The sequence below is a fragment of the Electrona antarctica genome, assembly GCF_951216825.1.
Source record: "Electrona antarctica genome assembly, chromosome: 12".
Taxonomy (NCBI): Eukaryota; Metazoa; Chordata; class Actinopteri; order Myctophiformes; family Myctophidae; genus Electrona; species Electrona antarctica.
In genome coordinates this window covers 50,504,506-50,524,425 of record NC_136793.1, presented here as the reverse complement: position 1 = coordinate 50,524,425, position 19,920 = coordinate 50,504,506, and the positions used below count along the sequence as shown (strand labels likewise).

Here is a 19,920-nt window from a genome sequence, read left to right as displayed (position 1 = left end):
TTGTTTGGTCCAAAATATTGTGTGTGTTGTCATGATTTGTCACGACTCGAGTTGGCTTCGTACGACGCTTAAAATGTCTTTAAATAAATACTTTTTGGCGTCGTCATGAAAGGGGAAGGGACTGCGACGCTCTATAATCGTCATAAATAACTGAATTGATCTTGATCGCAGATCTACAAGTCAAGGAAATTTGCGATGCGTTGTTGACTTGTAGATCTGTTTTTTGAGACACCAACGGCTGACTGCTCGATCGCGCGGGGGGTGGGGTGTGTGTATGTCACTTTAAAAACATGCGCCATATTGGATCCACCAGTGAGAAGAACTGAAGCTAGCTAACGACGTCAATAGCTGTCGTAACGAAATCACACAAACCCAACAGTCAGTGTTCCAAAAGATCAGCAGAACCTTTTATTTAATTTATTCCCACCATCCATCCATCCATCCATCCACTATGAACGTGATAGATCATGTACGGGACATGGCCGCGGCGGGACTGCACTCCAATGTCCGGATCATGAGCAGTTTGCTGCTCACCATGAGCAACAACAACCCGTAAGTACTATCAACAATGATTGTGTGGGGGTCCGTTTATTTGCTGGAATTTAAACTCTCTCTCTCTCTCTCTCTTTTGCCGTGGATGGATGCTGCTGCTCTAGCCCATGTAAACACTGTGTTACAGACATAAATACTGACAAAGCGAGCGCATTTCGTAACACAAACGTTAATAATACATGCACAACGTTCCTGTTCTCCAAGGAGTAGTTGTATGCAGTCAGTGATGCAAATGATAGCCTGTATCCTGCATCATCCTCACTACATTGAGAAAGGACGCAATCATGTTACCCTCCGGCTCCGGGGGTTCCTGGGATGCAATGCTGTACTCGGTACTGTAGGCCTACTCTAATGTCGTTGAAGTAGGACTCATAACATGTCCCCTGGGCTGGGACCCATCTAAAAGACCACCCCTGGGTCCCGGGACCCATTACATTGAAATCCTATTTCCATCACTGTGTATGTCACTGACACTGGGAATAGAAATGCAGTGCAAATTCACCTATAACGTTATTTTATTGGCCTACTCAAAGATAGCCACGGTTGCCTAAAATATAAATATATATTGGATACGTGAGTTGCCTATTTATATATGTAGTGTTTCACTTGCTGTAACTATGATTTTGATTTGTTTCCCCTTCCAAGCAATACAACAGAGTACTATAGCTGTTGTACTTTTATCAGTCCCAACATGATCAGCCCATTTACAGAAGACAGGCTGCTTTGAAACACATGATACACATTTTATTGTGTAAGACTTGTTTACATCAGGGTCCTCCATTTTCAATTCATCAGAACATTTAAAGACACATCTATGGCAAGAACTAGGTGCATCTATCGGGAGTCGAACCCGCGGCAACGCCGTCAGGCTGGCTCGGCAGACAGTTGAGCTAACCGATTCTCCGTCTTGACTTCTAATATCCTTCTCCTGTTTTTTTTATTGTAGAGAACTATTCTCTCCTTCCCAGAAGTACCAGCTGTTGGTTTACCACGCTGATGCCATCTTCCATGACAAGGAGTACCGCAACGCAGCCTGCAAATACAGCATGGCACTGCAGCAGAAGAAGGTCATCAGCAAGACATCAAAAGTTCGGACATCAACGGGTGGAGGTGCTTCTAACATGCAGGCACAGGTAGGAGTCTTTTTTTGATTTGCGCTGCCTAATGTAACCTTTTTAACCCATTTAGGCCTGACCTCAAAATTAAAAAAAAATCTTCTAAGGGACCGGTCGAAATTTAAATGGGGGTACCCCTGGAGGAAATGTATGTGTCCTGATATAAAATACCATCACCCTCCCTGTGAATGAAAATAAAAATCCAGTCCCCTCCCCAGGTGATTAAACAAAAAGGAATCACCCTCCCCTATTAATTAATATCACATTTACCTGAGTATTATTTATTCCTAACTTTAATCTGCTAGCGTTTTTAATATGTGAGAAAATAAAGTAGTGTGTACTTACACACTTGGATAGGCCAAGCACAATGATTGACAGGGGGAACAATGAAAACCGGTCCTGTTGGGAAGAACCAAGTGAAAGCAACAGAGGGGTATCGTTGACCAAAGTTGTACTTTAATTCAGAAAAGCTGTAGTATTAGATATATATATAAAACCCGGACTATTTTATTATCAAAATTGGATCACCCTCCCTTGGACTCCAAATAAAATTAGCTCACCCTCCCTCTGACTAAAATTAAAAAGACATGGCCCTCACCTATTTTCCTCCAGGGCCCCCTTTTCTAAATTTCGACTGGTCCCTAAATCCTCCAGTTTTCAAAAATAGCAGACCTACAAGCTCGTAGCGTGCCACTCGGTGGCGCGTTATGAGCTTGTAGATCTGCTATTTTTCAATAGCTAAATTATAACAATGTTTAAAACACAAAGGGGTTCCCGCCCCAAATGGGTTAAAACGGTGGTTTTCAACCCTTTGCATATGAAGGCCCATTATTTATTAGGCGTTTGAGCCACAGAGCACCATTTGATGAGATTTTCAGAGCCCAAAACTAAAGAATATTCTGTTGTTGTTGGATAAGATTTTATCCACAATTCCATGATAACCGGCAAACGATCAAAATAACACATTTCCTACATTCTTTCTAATTGTGTAGATTCTTGTAAATTAAGTAATGCCGATTTTGAACAATAATTAAACTCTTGAGACAAATGAAACCAAATTTTCATTTGACGCTCTCAAGAGTTAACGCTCTATAAGGGTCCATTTGGTTACCAACTCTCCATCATTTAGCTGGGGGACCACCTGGAGGAACCCCCTGAAGGTTGAAAACCACTTTTTTTTTAAAGAATCTGTGATGATGGGGTTGGGTGATGTTAACGCATTGCCTGTTATTTATATTTTCCAATATATATCACAGTTTCACAATATGGGCGATAAGGCAATGGAGAATGGAATTGTGCTTCCCCGGTAATGGTCCTGGGGATGATACGGCCCAAATCCTAAAATCAACGTTGCTTTAGTTTTTCCCGTGCATTTTCCGTCCTGCCCTTTTCAGCTTCTACAAATCGAGGCTTTTCCTCACAACACCTGGGAAAGACTAAGGCCTCTTTTAGACGGCGACCATCTCCAGATAAAACGTCAAAGTCCCGTTGCGTTCTCATTTTTTATTGACCCTTTACACGAGAACGCACACTTTATGAAAACGCTATAATGTCGCTAGGTGGCGGCAACGGGCTGCCAAATAGACCAGTCAGTAGTCACCCACGTACAAGAAGAAGAACCAGGTAACCAGCTAAGGCTCTGGCCAGCTCCAGAGGGCCATAAAACGGCGTTCTCAAAGATTTCCACTGGAAGGTGTTTTCACTTTGTTGCGTTTTCACCAGCAAACGATACTTTATTTTGCCGTTTTCTATAAACACCATTCTCGTGTAAAGACCACCTAAAACTAAACGAAAACTAGTACATTTCCTAAAATCGAACACCAAACTGGACATTTTAATAAAAACTAAAACTAATGTTTAGTTCAAAATTATAACGACTGTGGTTATTATGATCATGTCACAGTACAATTTGATGGTACAGTTATAGGCCCTCATTTATCAACCGTGCGTACGCCAAAATATGGGTGTACGCCGAAATTACCGCAATTTTCGGCATTTACCATTTGCGCCAACGTTTGATTTTGATCTTGTGCCAAGACAAAACTCACGTCTGGTCGGGAGCTGTCGTACGCTTTGTCCTCACCTGTTTTTCTGTCGTAGAACAGCGGAGCAGCATTGTTTGACCAGCTGAGAGGCTGTCACAGGCATCGAAACATATGTATTCACTCCTACAATGTTTATATAAAACTGTATGTATATGGGCTAAATGTAAAAAAGAAAAAAAAAGTAAAGGAATACATCAACGATGTGTCTTTGTGTCATATGAAATTAGTAGGAGATTTCCAACTTTACAAGCAAGCAATTAAAATCGCGCATTTAAAAACAATGTTGCAAGTTAGATGCGTAAGCCATTTAAACAGTGTTTTGCATGATGAGCGCATACTATGCGAGGATTTGGGCTGTCTGTTCTGAAATATTTCCATGACGGGACGTTGGATAGTATAGTGCAGCGCTGCAGCTGCGGAGAGTCCCAACTTGGGTAGCCTACTGTAGCCGAATCTACAGCAGGCCGATGTCTTTCTGGAGTTACAGTATGTGCAATCTCCTCCTCGTTTAATAAACCCGACGCGTCGCTCGAATGCCAAATGTGCCGTGCCAGCGCAAGTGGGAACGCATCGGAGATAGTATAGCCTAAGCCAGCCTGCAGCCCACCATACCACCACCAATGTCCAGTGCCACATGAGGCTACGGGTTTGGCTGCAATATTCATATAATTGACAGTTGACAGCGAGGCAATTTAAATAGACTGTCGGACGTGCATGGTCAATTGGTCACGGTGTCACGGACGGACCACAGTGATAGAGAGAGACAGACAGGACAGGAGATGCACCTTGCAAAACTGCAGCGTGTGTGCGTGCCTATTTGTTATATAATTCATGGTTCACAGGTTCAGGTTTTCGTTCACTAATATATCTTGTTGTATATTAAATGAATAAAGACTTTAATAATTTAATATACAACTAACAACACAGCGACAGTTGCTTGCAAATTGCGATATGTGTGTGCATGCGTGCGTGCGGGGGGTGAGGCGGCAGCAAGGGAAGCGAAGCGAGAGGAGAAACAGACAGGGTAGTCCTACAGCTTTATTTAATTCATGCAGGTTTATTTATTTAAGATACAACAAGTTGCGTGCGTCTGTGTGTGTGTATGGGAGGGGGCAGCAAGGCAACTTAGGTGACATTCACACCAGAAAGCTTTGCTGCGATTCAAACGAATCCTGCGCATTGTCAGAAAGTGCACTTCGTTTGACAGGTGAAACTTTTTTTCCCCTGTAACCATGGTTTCCAGGTCGTATTGCAGTTGTTCATGTCGCAAAAACGAGGGCGAGGCTAGATTTTATAGGGCGTGCCAGATAGATTTCAGCCGTCACATTTATTAACGTCGGAACGAAATTAAGGAAGAAACAGCTGTCTGCGATCACTTTGTAAATGCCGACCCGACGTGGGTGTACTACGAATCCTACACTCGAATTTGGGGCAGATTTTACACTCGATTGATAAATGAGGGCCATAGTCTGAGAAAATATCAGTTATCACCACTTAACGATTTTATTGTTCTTTATTATGCAATGTGACGGAAGGGAAATTTGTATTTTTGTAACTTAATAACATTCCTGTGAACTTGGAAATATTGTTTTTAAGGAACCATATATTGTTTGAACATTTTCACAGAGCTTGCCTTCAGAGATTGAGGTGAAATATAAGATCGCAGAATGCTACACCATCCTGAAGCTGGATAAAGATGCCATCGCTGTGCTTGATGGGATTCCATCCCGACAGAGAACACCTAAGGTAGGCTAAATGATCGCTGCAAAAACAGAATGAGTTTAAAGGTGTAGTTTTAGACCATATCCGTGGTCATCATATGGGCATACCTAACAATGGATGCCAAAAAAATTGTCAAATTCTCATTTTTGTGTGTTTTTTATATCAAAAGTCCATAAAATATATTTTTTATTACTTCTTGAAAACGAAAACGTGCTGCGTGATGACGTGTCGAGGCCCACATCGATAAAAGCCAATACAAATGAAGCTCACCCGTTTAATTCCCCATATGTGCGCATCCGTGCAGCACAGCTGCTATTGATTACAGAAATCCTCCGTTTTTATTCCCATTCAAGATAACATCCAGACAGTGTATTACTCGGTTTCAACTTAATCATCACGCTAAAATATGTATCTGAAAACATTATAGGGTAGAAATAAGCCACATAACAGTAAACTGGTACAGCTGGCCGTCTATCTGGCTTGTAAACAAACACACACAGCATGCTGCTGCTCTGATTGGTTCAGAAACTTCAGACCGGTGTTTCAACTTGAAACCGTTTGAAACTTCAAAATAAAATGTCCACCATTTCCGTTGCACTGCACCTTTAATTCAATATTCTGCCAGCACCAACTGGCAGGTAGTAAACCTGCTAACGTGGCTGTTAATTTCTGGCATTTGCTGCTGGTATAGACCAATTAATTGTTTACAAACATTGGGACTGGGCGCACGGGTGACTGTTTTAATGTAATCAATTCCCAACAGATCGCCAAACCTGTTGTTTTGGGGAGCGCTGGTTTCGGTCCATTCAACCTCCTCTTGTGAGTTGGCTAGTGAGGTGCACCCTAGGAGACATTTATACTTCAAAGCCCAACAGTATTGCGCACAGAGTACAGCTGATATACAAGCTCACATCGCATCGCAGATGCGACTGTTGTGAGCGTAGAGGTCTGCGTGCGCGACACCATCGCGAGACGAAGCATACATTATACTTGATGGACTGCAGGTGCGCGTGCAGCCGTGCAAAATAGGCTCTGCTGCCGTGTTCATGAGCGCACCTCCCTTTCTTATGACAGCGACTGGAGGTGTGGTTTTGAGGACAACTGTTTTGAATTGCTATTATTGTTCAAACACAACAGAAACCAAGGATTATATATTTCAAGGGCGAGAGATCACAATACAAATCCTAATCATTCTTCCTCCACACTGGGAGAAAAACAGCATCTGAAAGTTTGATGGGGCATTTTTTTACACGTGAGTGCAGTTAGAACTTTTCCATTGCATCTTATGAGAGGTGGTGTTCTTCTGCTGCCTTTATGCACGCGCATGCTGTTTCTTATCAGTGTGACGTCGTCTGTTAAGGCGTCTATAGAGCATCGCAGCCCCTTTCATGACGACGCCAGGCCCAGGAAATAATTCCCAATGCATTTTTCCCATAGACATTTCAAAACGTATTTATTTAAAGACCTTATAAGTGTCGTACGAAGCCAACTCGAGTCGTGACAAATCATGACGACAAACACAATATTTTGGACCCAACAAATAATTACAAAGAAGAAAAACAACAAAAGAAGTGTTTTTTTCTTCTTCTTTCTAATTATTTGTTCGGCCCGAAAAATTGTGTTTGTTGTCACGACAAGAGTTGGCTTTGTACGAGGCTTAAAATGTCTTTAAATAAATACTTTTTGAAATGTCTATGAGGAAAATGAACGGAGAATAATTTCCTGGGCGGGACTGCGACGCTCTATTGGCAGAGGCTGATACGGTCTATCTATCTGCAATCCGCGTAACTCGAGAACCGTTCGCCCCACCGACTTCAAATTCGACACACGCCTTCCGCGCCCCACCACAGGGAGTGCACAGGGCCCCTGCCCATGCTCCATATATACAGTATGGAGTGCACAGGGCCCCTGCCCATGCTCCATATATACAGTATGGAGCTGGCCTGTTCTAACATCACAACACTCCATATTTGGGCATGCCTGACACAGATCTCCATATATGGGCATAAAAGGGACACGGACAGATTGGTGGAACGGGTGGGGCATGGAGCCATTGGGCCAGTGGCCCAGGGGCCCTTGGCTCTCAGGGGCCCTTCAGGGAAATTGGACCGTGAGGTACTAGGTTTGACACATGGGCTTGTTTGAAATGGGCTCCTGGGGCCCTTCATTGGCCATTTATTTTGTTAAATTTAGGTCAAAAAGGTGATTAAAAACACTGAAAAACACACAAATGTTGTGTGCACGCGTGCTATGGGGGCCCTGCAAAGATTACCGGCCCAGGGGCCCTCGTGGGGGTTAATCCGTCCCTGCATGGATTTTCACCTTCCGTCGTTGGTTTCACAATGTTGCGCCCCGTTACTTAAAGTGTATCACTTTGGAGATTTGTTGTCCTTTGAGGGTACTTTGAGGGGTATCATACATGTATTATTACATTACATTATAATGTACAATGTAGCTTTGACGTGTAATTGTATTTCTGCCTCTTGGTCAGTTCACACTTGTATGTTGTGTTTTTACTGGTTAACCCATTCAGGCCTGACGTCGAAATAAAAAAAACGTTTGCTCTGAAAGAATATATATTCAAAGATTTGTGCCGCATTTTTACGATTTTTCAAAAATAGCAGACCTACAAGTTCATAGCGCGCCACTCGGTGGCGCGCTATGAGCTTGTAGATCTGCTATTTTTCAATAGCTGAAGTATAACATAATGCTTAGTTAAAACACCAAAAGGGGTTCCCGCCCAAAATGGGTTAAAAGCTATAATATGACACAGATGCGTCCTCGGGTCTAAATGGGTTAAAAAAAAAAAAACACACAAAAAAACAGTTAAATTAGTTCTAAAGTAAATTGAATTGATTTGTTTTCTTTTTTCACTCTGTTCGTCAGATCAACATGATGCTTGCCAACCTGTACAGAAAGGCTGGCCAAGAGCGTTCCGCTGTTACCAGCTATAAAGAGGTCCTCAGACAGTGCCCCCTTGCCCTGGACGCCATCATTGGTATTATTATTTATTGTATAGTCGTACGGTAAATGCCTGACATGTCTGCACTTGTCAACACCGCAGAGGATAAGCTAGCTAACATGTATCCGTACATGTTTGTATTGTCTACTGTAGTGTGTACTGTATATTCTGTAACTGTATGTGATGTTTTGCCTTTGTGTATAGGACCCCCCCCCCCCTCTAAAATGAGATGCTGCATCTCAAGGGGCTAGCTATCCTCTCTGGGTTCCCCAATAGGCGGCCCGTGGGCCGAGCGCCCCCTTGTGGCCCCTGGAAGAATTAAAAATAAATAAATAAAAGGTTTTTCTTTTTGTTTTTTTTAGGGGGTCCCAGATATAAATGGCATTAAATGGGGGTCAGTAGCCTATGCATGTCAAACTGGGCATCCTTTTCAAATGGGGTCTTGCCCTGAAAATGAATTTTCCCTGAAAATGCCCTGAAAATGAATTTTCAGGGCAAGACCTCGACCTCGTGCGTGCGGACTCGGCCCCCAGCCTGGTACCCTAGTCAAAATATGGCCCTTGATGGAAATTAATTGGGGAACCCTGCTGTAGGGATACTGGTGGTGGTGATATGGATCTCCCTGGAATGAAGATTGACTGATTTGATACTGAGTTAGCCTGAGAGCTAATGTGTTAAACTACATGGAAACTGAATGAAAACTAAGCTACGATGACTAAATATATATAATAAATATACTGACAATTTCGTCGACAGATATAAACTAGACAAAATGTTGGGAAGGGACTAGTGGACAAGAGATCCAGTATAAGTAATTTTACACTTGGTGGCATGCTGAAGTGCGACGCGTTGTCAGTTTGTAGATCTGCTATTTTCAGCAAGTGTAAAAACAGTCATTGCAACGGCATCACGGCCCACCAAAACACATCTTAGTCGACTAAATCAACTGTAGAATTAGTCCACTAAAATCTTATGATATTTAAGGTCCCCACACACCGAGCACGTTTTTCTGGATTTTTTTGTGGCGTTTCTCCATCGGTTTTCCGAAAAAAAACGCGTCCACCTTAAGTCGACTAAAACTAGACGAGTGGTGGGCAACTGGCGGCCCGGGGGCCACATGCGGCCCCCACCTTCACTTAATGTGGCCCTCAGGTTAATGTCAGAATACTGATATGTTGGTTTCAGCTGTTACAATTCCACAACATGCAAACATGACCCTATACTTACTAAATTTGTAGCTCATTGCTCAACACAAGTATAATTAAAGGCATTTGAAATTACATAAAAATGTTAATTTTCAGGATTCCAATTCAAAAATAGGAAAAAATTATTCAAGATTTAAATTTGAATATAGCAAAAATAGCCGATCTACAAGCTCAAAACGCGTCGCAGCGCGACGCGTTTTGTGCTTGTAGATCGGCTATTTTTGCTACGACAGTAATATATGGCCCTAGGGAGTGAGTGTGGAAATATAGTGGCCCACTCCATCGTCAAAGTTGCCCAGCCCTGAACTAGACTAACACCAAAACATTCCAGGTGACTAGTAAAATACGACTAAAACTAAAATGGAGTCTCATTCCAAAGACTATGACTAAAACTAAAATAGAAATGTGCTGCCAAAAAAAACAACACTGATCCACTCTCTCTCTCTCTCTCTCTCTCTCTCTCTCTCCCCTGTGCCAGGTCTCCTGTCTCTGTCCGTGAAGGGAGCTGAAGTGGCCTCCATGACCATGGATGTGATCCAGAGCATCCCCAACCTGGACTGGCTCTCGGTGTGGATCAAAGCGTACGCCTTCATACATGCTGGGGACAACAACAGGGCTATCAACACCATTTGGTGAGCAGCAGTTTCAGTAGTTAAAGGACCACTTCACCACTTTTCAACTTCTCTTCCTATAATTGGTCCTAACTAATGTTCATGATAAAATACCACCATTTCTTCCTACTCAGTCTGTGTCTCATAGAAAGGCTGTGGGCAGTTCAGAAACCCGTCCACCAGTGACATCATCGATGGTGAATCCAAGCTAATAGAAACGGCAGGCTTTCTTTTCCTGAAAAGTTGCAATGCAAAAGTTGAAGCCATCGTTCTCACGATAATACAAATCTAAATATATTTTAAAACAAATCTTGTTTTAAAAAAAATCTGCCTAATGATGATGTCACTGGTGGACGGGTGTCCGAACTGCCCAAAGCCCTCCTATGAGACACAGACTGAGTAGGAAAAAATGGTGGTGTTTTATCATGAACATTAGTGAGGACCAATTATATGAAGAGATGTTGAAAAGTGGTGAAGTGGTCCTTTAATAACTCCCCGACGAGTGAGTTGATTTATATAAACCGGTCGCAGTCGTGATAACGGTAGCCTGCGGGTCCACCTAATGCTTTCTATGGCATAGATAGATAGGCAGCTCCCGGCAGGATCCGCCGGGAGAATCTATACGCAGCTGCGCAACATGAGACTAATTAATTAGAGTGACAGAGAGGAGTTTGTGTGTACGGGTGTGCCTGTCAATTTAACAAAGGTGCAGACGATCAGAAATCAGCAGAGAGTGATCGACGTTTGCGCTACTCTGTGCCGAATTGAAGTGGACTCGTTCCCAGACTTTTTTTCTTTTTCTCCCTGGAAATAAAAACGTCTGGGTTTGATATAATAACGGTGACTTGTTTGGGGAACACTTTTGAACCCATTAAAGACCTGGAACACATCTGTGTCACTTTAGCTTTTAACACACTTTTAACCATTATTTTATACTTTTAGCTATTGAAAAATAGCAGATATACATTAACAACTTTGAGCTTGTAGATCTGCTATTTTTGAAAAATCAAGTTAAAACGTGTGCAAATCTGATTTATATATTCTTTCACAGCGAACGTTTTTAAACTCATATCTTTGCTTCTGGGGGATCCCTGGAACAACATATGTTTTGGGGGTCCTTGACAAACACAATAGTTTGAGAACCACAGGCATAGATGATATTGATCTTATTTGATTGTATTGTTGATGTTTTTTTTTAACTTGTAGAGCACTTTGGTCTGTTTTAAAATGTGCTTTATAAATAAAGTTTGATTTGATAGAAACCTAGGTTTTTCAGGAAACTGTCATGATCTGGAAGACATTCTGTAGGATCTGGTCTCGGGTCTCAACGCGTTTAACAAGCCGTTGTCTGTTTTGCTCGTCTCCTGTCCTTCCTCAGCTCTCTGGAGAAGAAGTCTCTGTTGCGGGACAACGTGGACCTGCTGGTGAGCCTGGCAGACGTCTACTTCCGGGCAGGTGACACCAAGAACTCCATCCTGAGGTTCGAGCAAGCCCAGATGTTGGACCCATATTTAATTAAAGGTAGAGTGCAGCGGGAGTACTGTCTGTCTTGTTTGTCTCACTGGCTTTTTTTTAGGCTCCATTCCGGATGGAGAGCCAGGTTTCATGGCAGATCTTCTAGTATTTCATGTGATTTTTGCCGTCAGGTATGGATGTGTATGGCTACCTGATGGCCAGGGAAGGCCATCTGGAGGATGTGGAGGTCTTGGGAGGAAGACTGTTCAACATCTCAGACCAGCATGCTGAGCCTTGGGTCATTTCTGGGTGAGTTAGAAAGGTTTTTGTGACTGAATGAAAGCGGTGATATATAAGGATATAGTAGAACCTTGTTTATCCCAAAGTCGGACTGTCAGACATGCTTGAATTGTATACATATTCATTTAACGTGTTAATTAGCGCTTTATTTAAAGGTATATTCAGTGATTTCGCTTCATTCAAATATCACTTATATTTGAGTGGTGTAAACCACTCCTGCAACTGGCTTTTGTGTGCAGAAAAAATGAGCATGGTTGCTATGTTCAAAATAATTTCTGACGTAATTAAATCACACCCGGGTGAACTGGATGACCGTAGCAACCATGCTAATTTTTTCTGCACAAAAAAAGCCAGTTGTGAAATCAAATCCGGGTGTGATTTCATTACGTCAGATCAGAGCTGATCAGGCTATATAATACCTTACCTTATATAATACCTCTCGGACAAAAACTCCAGCTGAATCAACTTCATGGTCACAAATCATCACATCAGAAGACGACCCTACCAGAATCAGACCTAAAGGCCATTCAGTCTTTGAGACCCTTGAAACCAAAGATCTTTAAAGACGGTGGGAAGCCCAATTTCATTACGTCAGACATTACGTCAGACCACAGCTGATCATGCTATATAAAACCTTACACCACTCAGTTCACACGGGTGTGATTTTTTCTTTTTATTTGGATAATCCTCCCTACTATAGAGTGTGCTGACCATATAAGGAGTTCCTCCCTGTCCCCAGTGAGCCCCTGGGGTCAAAAAACCCTAGTTTCAGTTTTGGTGACGGGTGGCAAAACCTTCATCCAATCAGGATGAGAGGGGCCTTCCTCCAATCATGATCGAGTGGGGGCGGGCCTTGGTGCACATGCTGTTGGCCTGTTGCACTTCCCCCCACTGTAGAGCGTGCATTTTGTTACCGGGGCGGACTGGGTGGTTTTCCAAATCACCCAAATCACTGAATGCTCCTTTAATAATAAACCTATAAAGTTGGCTTACCGCTAATCAAAACTCTCGTCGATCGGCAGCTCTGTGTTCCATTGCTTCCCCCTCTGCCTCAATGCATTGAAAATCGATGAAGGTGGTGGATGAGGCCTTTCTAGGCCCTTTTTAAGCGTTTTCCATTTCAAATCGCGCTGGATAAATACAGCGACTGTGTTTAGTGGCTCCATAGCTCTTCCCCGTGACCGCGCATTTAAAATATGAACGCATCTAAAGACTCTTAGCGAGTGATTAATCCGATCAGCGCGACCACCTTCGCCATTGCTGTTTTGGGTTACGGAGGAGGCCGTCTTCATCTATAGCCAAATAGAATGGTGGTGGCGGTTGCTGAACTATCAGCGCCCCCCACTGGCGGGGGTTGAGTTAAGGATCACTTTTGAATAGTTCAACTAGCCCAGGGGTTCTCAACGTTTTTGGCTGGGGACCCCCGGAAATGCTTTGGCCATGTCTCGAGATTTTATATTAACTGGCGGTCTGAGCCTTTTGGCGCCCCCTGGTGGCGGAGAATGAGTTAAACCAGACTTTATTTAGTATCTTGGAATGATTTACGTGTTTTTTTTTTTTTTTTTGGAATCAACTTTGTCTTTCAAAGAACGTAAAAAAACCCAATGCTGCATATATTTGCCGTGCATAATTCACTAGACGAAATGGTCTTTCATGTCATGTCTTTTTGTTTGTCTTAGTTGTCATAGCTTTTATAGCAAGCGTTACTCCCGCGCGCTCTACCTGGGCGCCAAGGCCATCCAGCTGAACAGCAACAGCGTCCAGGCCCTGCTCCTGAAGGGGGCGGCGCTGAGGAACATGGGCCGCGTGCAGGAGGCCATCATCCATTTCAGAGAAGCCATGCGCCTGGCGCCGTGCCGCCTGGACTGCTATGAAGGCAAGTCATGCTCAACGTTTTCATGTCAAGGACCTTCCAAAATGACACTTATTAGCCCGCGGACCCCCATTTGAAAATATATGCCAAGGACCCCCCCCCATAAGAGAAGATTTTTACATCTCTAGCAGTGATTCTCAACCATTTCAAGGACCCCCCCCAGTTTGATTATGCAACAGGTTACAGTCCCCCATTTTAATGGCATTTCTATCTCTGGGACCCCCCATGTATATTGTAAAATCAATGTTAATTTAATTCTGAGAGTGTACAAATGGACCCGTTCCATTTGTACACTCTCTGAGTTACAGACCCATAAGGGTCTATTTGTTTCCTAATGATCATTTAGCGGACCCCACTTTGAGAATGGCAGTGGTTCTCAAAGTGGGATCCGGGGACCCCACTTTGAGAAACCAAACAGCGATCGATTAGAATCGCGATTCTGTTATGAACGATTCAAAATCGATTCATAATTTCCAAAAATCGTTTTTTTCTTTTTTTTTATTTATTTTTCTGGTTACAGTTACAGGACTTTTCACTACATGGTGTCTGTGATATGAAATGTAAGCTTACCCTAATCACAGTAAACATCATGTCTTCAGTCATTTTCAAGTTACTGTAGTCACTTCAGTTCAAGACCGGAGTAGATTGTGATGAAATCCTATGTATCGAGAATCATTTTGAATAGAAAATCGTTTTGAATCTAGGAAAAAAAAATGCTCGATTTTTGAATCGAATCGTGACCCCAAGATTCGGAATCAAATCGTGGGACACCCAAAGATTCACAGCTCTAATCTACAGGCTCACAACGTGCTGCAGCGTGATCCTATGCCCTAGTGGTGTAGCAAAAAACATTTGGCACAACATTTGTAATATAATTATAGCATTCTATATGCCGTGCTTTATTGTTGCTACCACTGCCTGTCTTTGGGCAATTGCATTATTGCTCTGGACGATTGTTATATAGGCCTGGAAATTGGGTTCAATATCCTGGAAAGGTTTTTGAAACTCATTGGTAAAATGTGTGGGAACCCTGAAGTCATATCATTTGATAGTGGTATCATTTAGAAGCCAAGCCCTACTTCAGCCCCATTAGCTGTATTAGATAAAATATCAGTACATTTGTTTTTTTTAACAGTAATGCCCCCCCCTAACCCCACCTAGGTTTAATCGATTGTTACCTGGCGTCCAACGGAATTCGAGAGGCGATGGGGATGGCCAACAACATCTACAAGACGTTGGGAGCCAATGCACAGACCCTGACCATCCTTGCCACAGTGTGCCTAGAAGACCCAGTGACCCAAGAGAAAGCCAAGCCGCTGTTGGACAAAGCACTCGCCCAGAGGCCCGACTATACCAAAGCTGTGGTGAAAAAGGCAGAACTGCTAAGTATGTGGGACACTTTAATTTTTCTTGTCTTTTTTTTTGAGTGGTGTAAACCACTCCTACAACTGGCTTTGTTGTGCAGAACAAATGAGCATGGTTGCTATGTTCACCCTGTTCACCCGGGTGTGATTTCATTACGTCAACTGGCTTTGTTAGTCTGTGCAGAAAAAATGAGCATGGTTGCTATGTTCACCCGGGTGTGATTTCATTACGTCAGACGTGATTTCATTACGTCAGACAGGCTATATAAGACCTTACACCACTCTGTTCACACGGGTGTGATTTTTTTGTATTACAACCAGTTCTTTTGTAATAGCCCCTCCTATATACAGGTTTGTTTTTAGTTCAATGTTTGTTTTAAAAACGCCATTGACAATGAAGGGAAAATGTACGTCATATTGTCCCTCATTACGTCATATTGTCCCTCATTACGTCATATTGTCAATTTATTGTTAATGGCGTTTAATGTTTGTGTTGGCACGGTTTGTTTTACATCACCATTACATCACCTAATCAACATGAGTTAGACTCATAGCGCGCCACCGAGTGGCGCGCTACGAGCTTGTAGGTCTGCTATTTTTGAAAAATCGTGAAAATGCGGCACAGATCTTCGAATATATATTCTTCCAGAAGACTTTTTATTTTATTTTCGACATCAGGCCTAAATGGGTTGAAATGCTAACGTTTTGTTCTGTTCTTTTGGAAGGTCGGGAACAGAAACACGAAGAAGGTATCGCTCTCCTCCGGAACGCATTGGCCAATCAGAGCGACTGTGTCCTGCACAGAATGCTGGGCGACTTCCTCGTGGCCGTTAACGATTACCAGGAGGCCATGGACCAGTACAGCATAGCACTGAGGTAACCACGTTATGTTTACCAGGAGGCCATGGACCAGTACAGCGTAGCACTGAGGTAACCAGGTTATGTTTACCAGGAGGCCATGGACCAGTACAGCATAGCACTGAGGTAACCAGGAGGCCATGGACCAGTACAGCATAGCACTGAGGTAACCAGGAGGCCATGGACCAGTACAGCATAGCACTGAGGTAACCACGTTATGTTTACCAGGAGGCCATGGACCAGTACAGCGTAGCACTGAGGTAACCAGGTTATGTTTACCAGGAGGCCATGGACCAGTACAGCGTAGCACTGAGGTAACCAGGTTATGTTTACCAGGAGGCCATGGACCAGTACAGCGTAGCACTGAGGTAACCAGGTTATGTTTACCAGGAGGCCATGGACCAGTACAGCATAGCACTGAGGTAACCACGTTATGTTTTGTGGCAGTTATAGTTTTCATTATCGGTCTGATGATGACCATTGTTTTCAGCTTTAGCTGTTGATCTACAAGCTCATAGCACGGCACCGAGTGCCGCACTACGAGCTTGTAGATCTGCTATTAAAAAAATAAATAATAATTAAGCCTGACGTCGACATTTAAAAAAATGCCTTTTTAAAATGTCTCTGAAAAACCTCATGTTTCTATATCAGTGGTTCTCAATATTTCATGTCAAGGACCCCAAAAATTATATGTAATATGCTGCTGACCCCCATCTGAAAATATGTTGTTCCAGGGACCCTCCCAGATGCAAAGATTTTAGTTAAAACTGAAACTCTGAAAGAATATATATTCAAAGATTTGAGGCACATTTTCACGATTTTTCAAGTTCATAGCGCGGCTAATTCTAGGGGTTCTTGACATGAAAATGTTTGAGAACCACTGATATAGAAACAAGTTTTTTCAGAAAACTGTTTAGAAGACATTTGTAGAATCTGGTCTCAATGGGTTATTAATGAAACTCTTGTGTTTGTCTATGTAAAAAAAAAAAAAGCCTGGATCCCAACGACCAGAAGTCTCTGGAAGGCATGCAGAAGATGGAGAAGGAGGAGAGCCCTACGGACGCCACCGTGGAGCTGGACGGAGACGACATGGAGGGCAGCGGAGAGGATGGAGACCTGGAGGGCAGCGACAGCGAGGCGGCGCAGTGGGCAGACCAGGAACAGTGGTTTGGCATGCAGTGACCCAGGCTCACAGGTGGAGAAGAGTTGGGTCACTGCATGCGGAAACAGTGGTTTGGCACGCAGTGACCCAGGGCTTACAGGTGGAGATGCCTCTGGAGATGGAGTCGGGCCACTCGCCGGCGCCAAGCTGTCTTTACTCTAATCACAGCACTGTATTCTGTGTGTGGGCGTCCACTCTTTCACTTCTTCCCTTCGACGCCGCTCAGTGTTCGTCAATGATTAGCCTCGCTCGGCCAGACTGTTGCCTCTCGCACATTTTCAAACGCTTCCCTCATGCGGTCTGGACTGGAGCAACGGAAGCTCTGATCATGAGTCAAATATAAAGCGGAAGTGGAGCCTCCTCCCCACGGTCCGCTTCGTCTTCACAGTCGCGCAAATGTATCCTAATATAAATAGAAATCATCTAAGCATATATATATATAGCTTGCGGCTTAGTAGAAATGGAAATAAATAAATAAAATGTAAAGATATTTTGAAATATATTTTCGTGAACGGAGATGACAAACGGATCACTCGGTTTGCCGGAGGTGTAGTTCCAGACTCTATATAGCATTCAGGAGGTGTAGTTCCAGACTCTATATAACATTCAGGAGGTGTAGTTCCAGACTCTATATAGCATTCAGGAGGTTAGTTCCAGACTATATAGCATTCAGGAGCTGTAGTTCCAGACTCTATATAGCATTCAGGAGCTGTAGTTCCAGACTCTATATAGCATTCAGGAGCTGTAGTTCCAGACTCTATATAGCATTCAGGAGGTGTAGTTCCAGACTCTATATAGCATTCAGGAGCTGTAGTTCCAGACTCTATATAGCATTCAGGAGCTGTAGTTCCAGACTCTATATAGCATTCAGGAGGTGTAGTTCCAGACTCTATATAGCATTCAGGAGCTGTAGTTCCAGACTCTATATAGCATTCAGGAGCTGTAGTTCCAGACTCTATATAGCATTCAGGAGCTGTAGTTCCAGACTCTATATAGCATTCAGGACTCAGGAGGTGTAGTTCCAGACTCTATATAGCATTCAGGAGCTGTAGTTCCAGACTCTATATAACATTCAGGAGCTGTAGTTCCAGACTCTATATAACATTCAGGAGCTGTAGTTCCAGACTCTATACAGCATTCGCAGATTGTGCAATAGTTGTCTGGTTACGTGAGACTAATCAATGATGAACTCCAAGCTGTCATTTATTAAGCGCATGTGTAACCGTGCTCCGTTTATGTTCTAGGATGATCTTATTGACTTTTTTTTTGTTGTTGTGAGAAAGCATCTTAAAATACCCCTCCCCCATTTGTTTTCTTCTCTTTTTTTAGCTCCTTTCGAGCCTCAACTTCTTCAAAGCTGAGTGAGGGGGGGGAAACAAAAATAATTAAGTAATGGAATAAAGCCTGTGACATTGCCATAACTTTGCTTCTTGTCTTGTTGGCTAGAAGGTAGAGATCTGTGAAATACGTGTGTACGATATCTCTGCTGCTCTTCTAAGTGTTCCTTTTTAAGCGACGTTTTTCATTTTAAAATGTTTTATATAATAATCATGTCTCATTGATAATATCGAGTTGAAATGGTCTCGGGGAGTTTGCTCGTGTGTTTCAGACATGGCAGTCGTCCCTTGACTTTGACATCTTTGAATTTTGAAATCTTTAACTCTTAAGACATCATGTCCATAGCATTTTGTACATAATGTAAAATAAAAGGTTCAATAAATGCTGTCCCATTGTTGAGTGAAGATCATTATTCACGTGTCACATTTGAAAACACCGGTTTCCTAGCGTCTCTATTCTGGGGGGAGTGCAACACATTGAACTTGTAGATTGGCTATTTTCGGCGAAGAGGTTCGTTGTTGCAGAGGAAGAGAACAGAACTGTTAAGATGGTAAAGCGGGGGTGGGCAACTTTGACCATAGCGGGCCACTATATTTCCACACTCACTCCAGAGGGCCGCATTGCATATTACTGTCGTAGCAAAAATAGCCGATCTACAAGCTCAAAACGTGACACGTTTTGAGCTTGTAGATCAGCTATTTATGCTATATTTGAATTGAAATACTGAATTATTTTTTGCTTTAAAAAAAAAAAAAAAATTAGAAACCTGAAAAGTAACCTTTTTATTGATTTTCAAATGGATTTAGTTTTAGTTGGGATAACTTTATGAACTAAATACTAGTCATTAAGTATAATAAAGCAGGTCATGTTTGGAATTGCAACAGCTGAAATCAATACTATATCAGTATTCTGATATTAACCCGCGGGGCCGCATTAAGTGAAGGTGGGGGTGGCCCACCCCTGTGGTAAAGCTTTCGGAAATCAAGCAAGTTGCCATTTGTTCATTCATGTATAACAGTTTTATTGACCTGAAACCACAATTCATGTGATGCATTGTACAATCGCCATCTGAAATTGCAGTACAGCAGTTTGGCGCAAACGCCACAGGAAGGACTGCCTTTTTTTTTTCATGGTATAATGTACACATCACATCGTTGCCATCCCCCCCCCCCCCCCCCCCCCCCCCCCACACACACACTGCAAAACCTTCCTTAAACATGTTGCAAAACCGAAGAGTCTGTTTGTTACAATAATCCCATAAAAGTATTTCCTTAGGAAAAATGACAGGTGTCTGAGACTCTGAACTTTTTTTTAATATCTGTACTATGCCATGAATATCTACTCCATTTAACAATACA

General features: G+C 42.8%; 1 protein-coding gene across 1 annotated transcript; it reads left to right on the top strand.

Annotated features, from left to right (window-relative positions):
* The first annotated feature begins 298 nt into the window (after nt 1-298).
* On the top strand, nt 299-18,949 carry anapc7 (anaphase promoting complex subunit 7). The gene is made up of 11 exons (XM_079517340.1): nt 299-552; nt 1,499-1,685; nt 5,339-5,458; nt 8,321-8,432; nt 10,080-10,233; nt 11,591-11,733; nt 11,859-11,976; nt 13,647-13,843; nt 15,002-15,226; nt 15,930-16,080; nt 17,055-18,949. Exons 1-11 carry the CDS (start codon nt 452-454, stop codon nt 17,242-17,244), a joined length of 1,698 nt encoding a protein of 565 aa, XP_079373466.1. The 5' UTR covers nt 299-451; the 3' UTR covers nt 17,245-18,949.
* Nucleotides 18,950-19,920: the final 971 nt, after the last annotated feature.

Bases quoted from the DNA above. Each gene is read 5' to 3' on its own strand.
- anapc7 (XM_079517340.1), top strand. From the start codon at position 452: ATGAACGTGATAGATCATGTACGGGACATGGCCGCGGCGGGACTGCAC. The intron at 10,234-11,590 runs GTGAGCAGCAGT...GTCCTTCCTCAG, and splicing joins AGGGCTATCAACACCATTTG to CTCTCTGGAGAAGAAGTCTC. The intron at 15,227-15,929 runs GTATGTGGGACA...TTCTTTTGGAAG, and splicing joins GAAAAAGGCAGAACTGCTAA to GTCGGGAACAGAAACACGAA.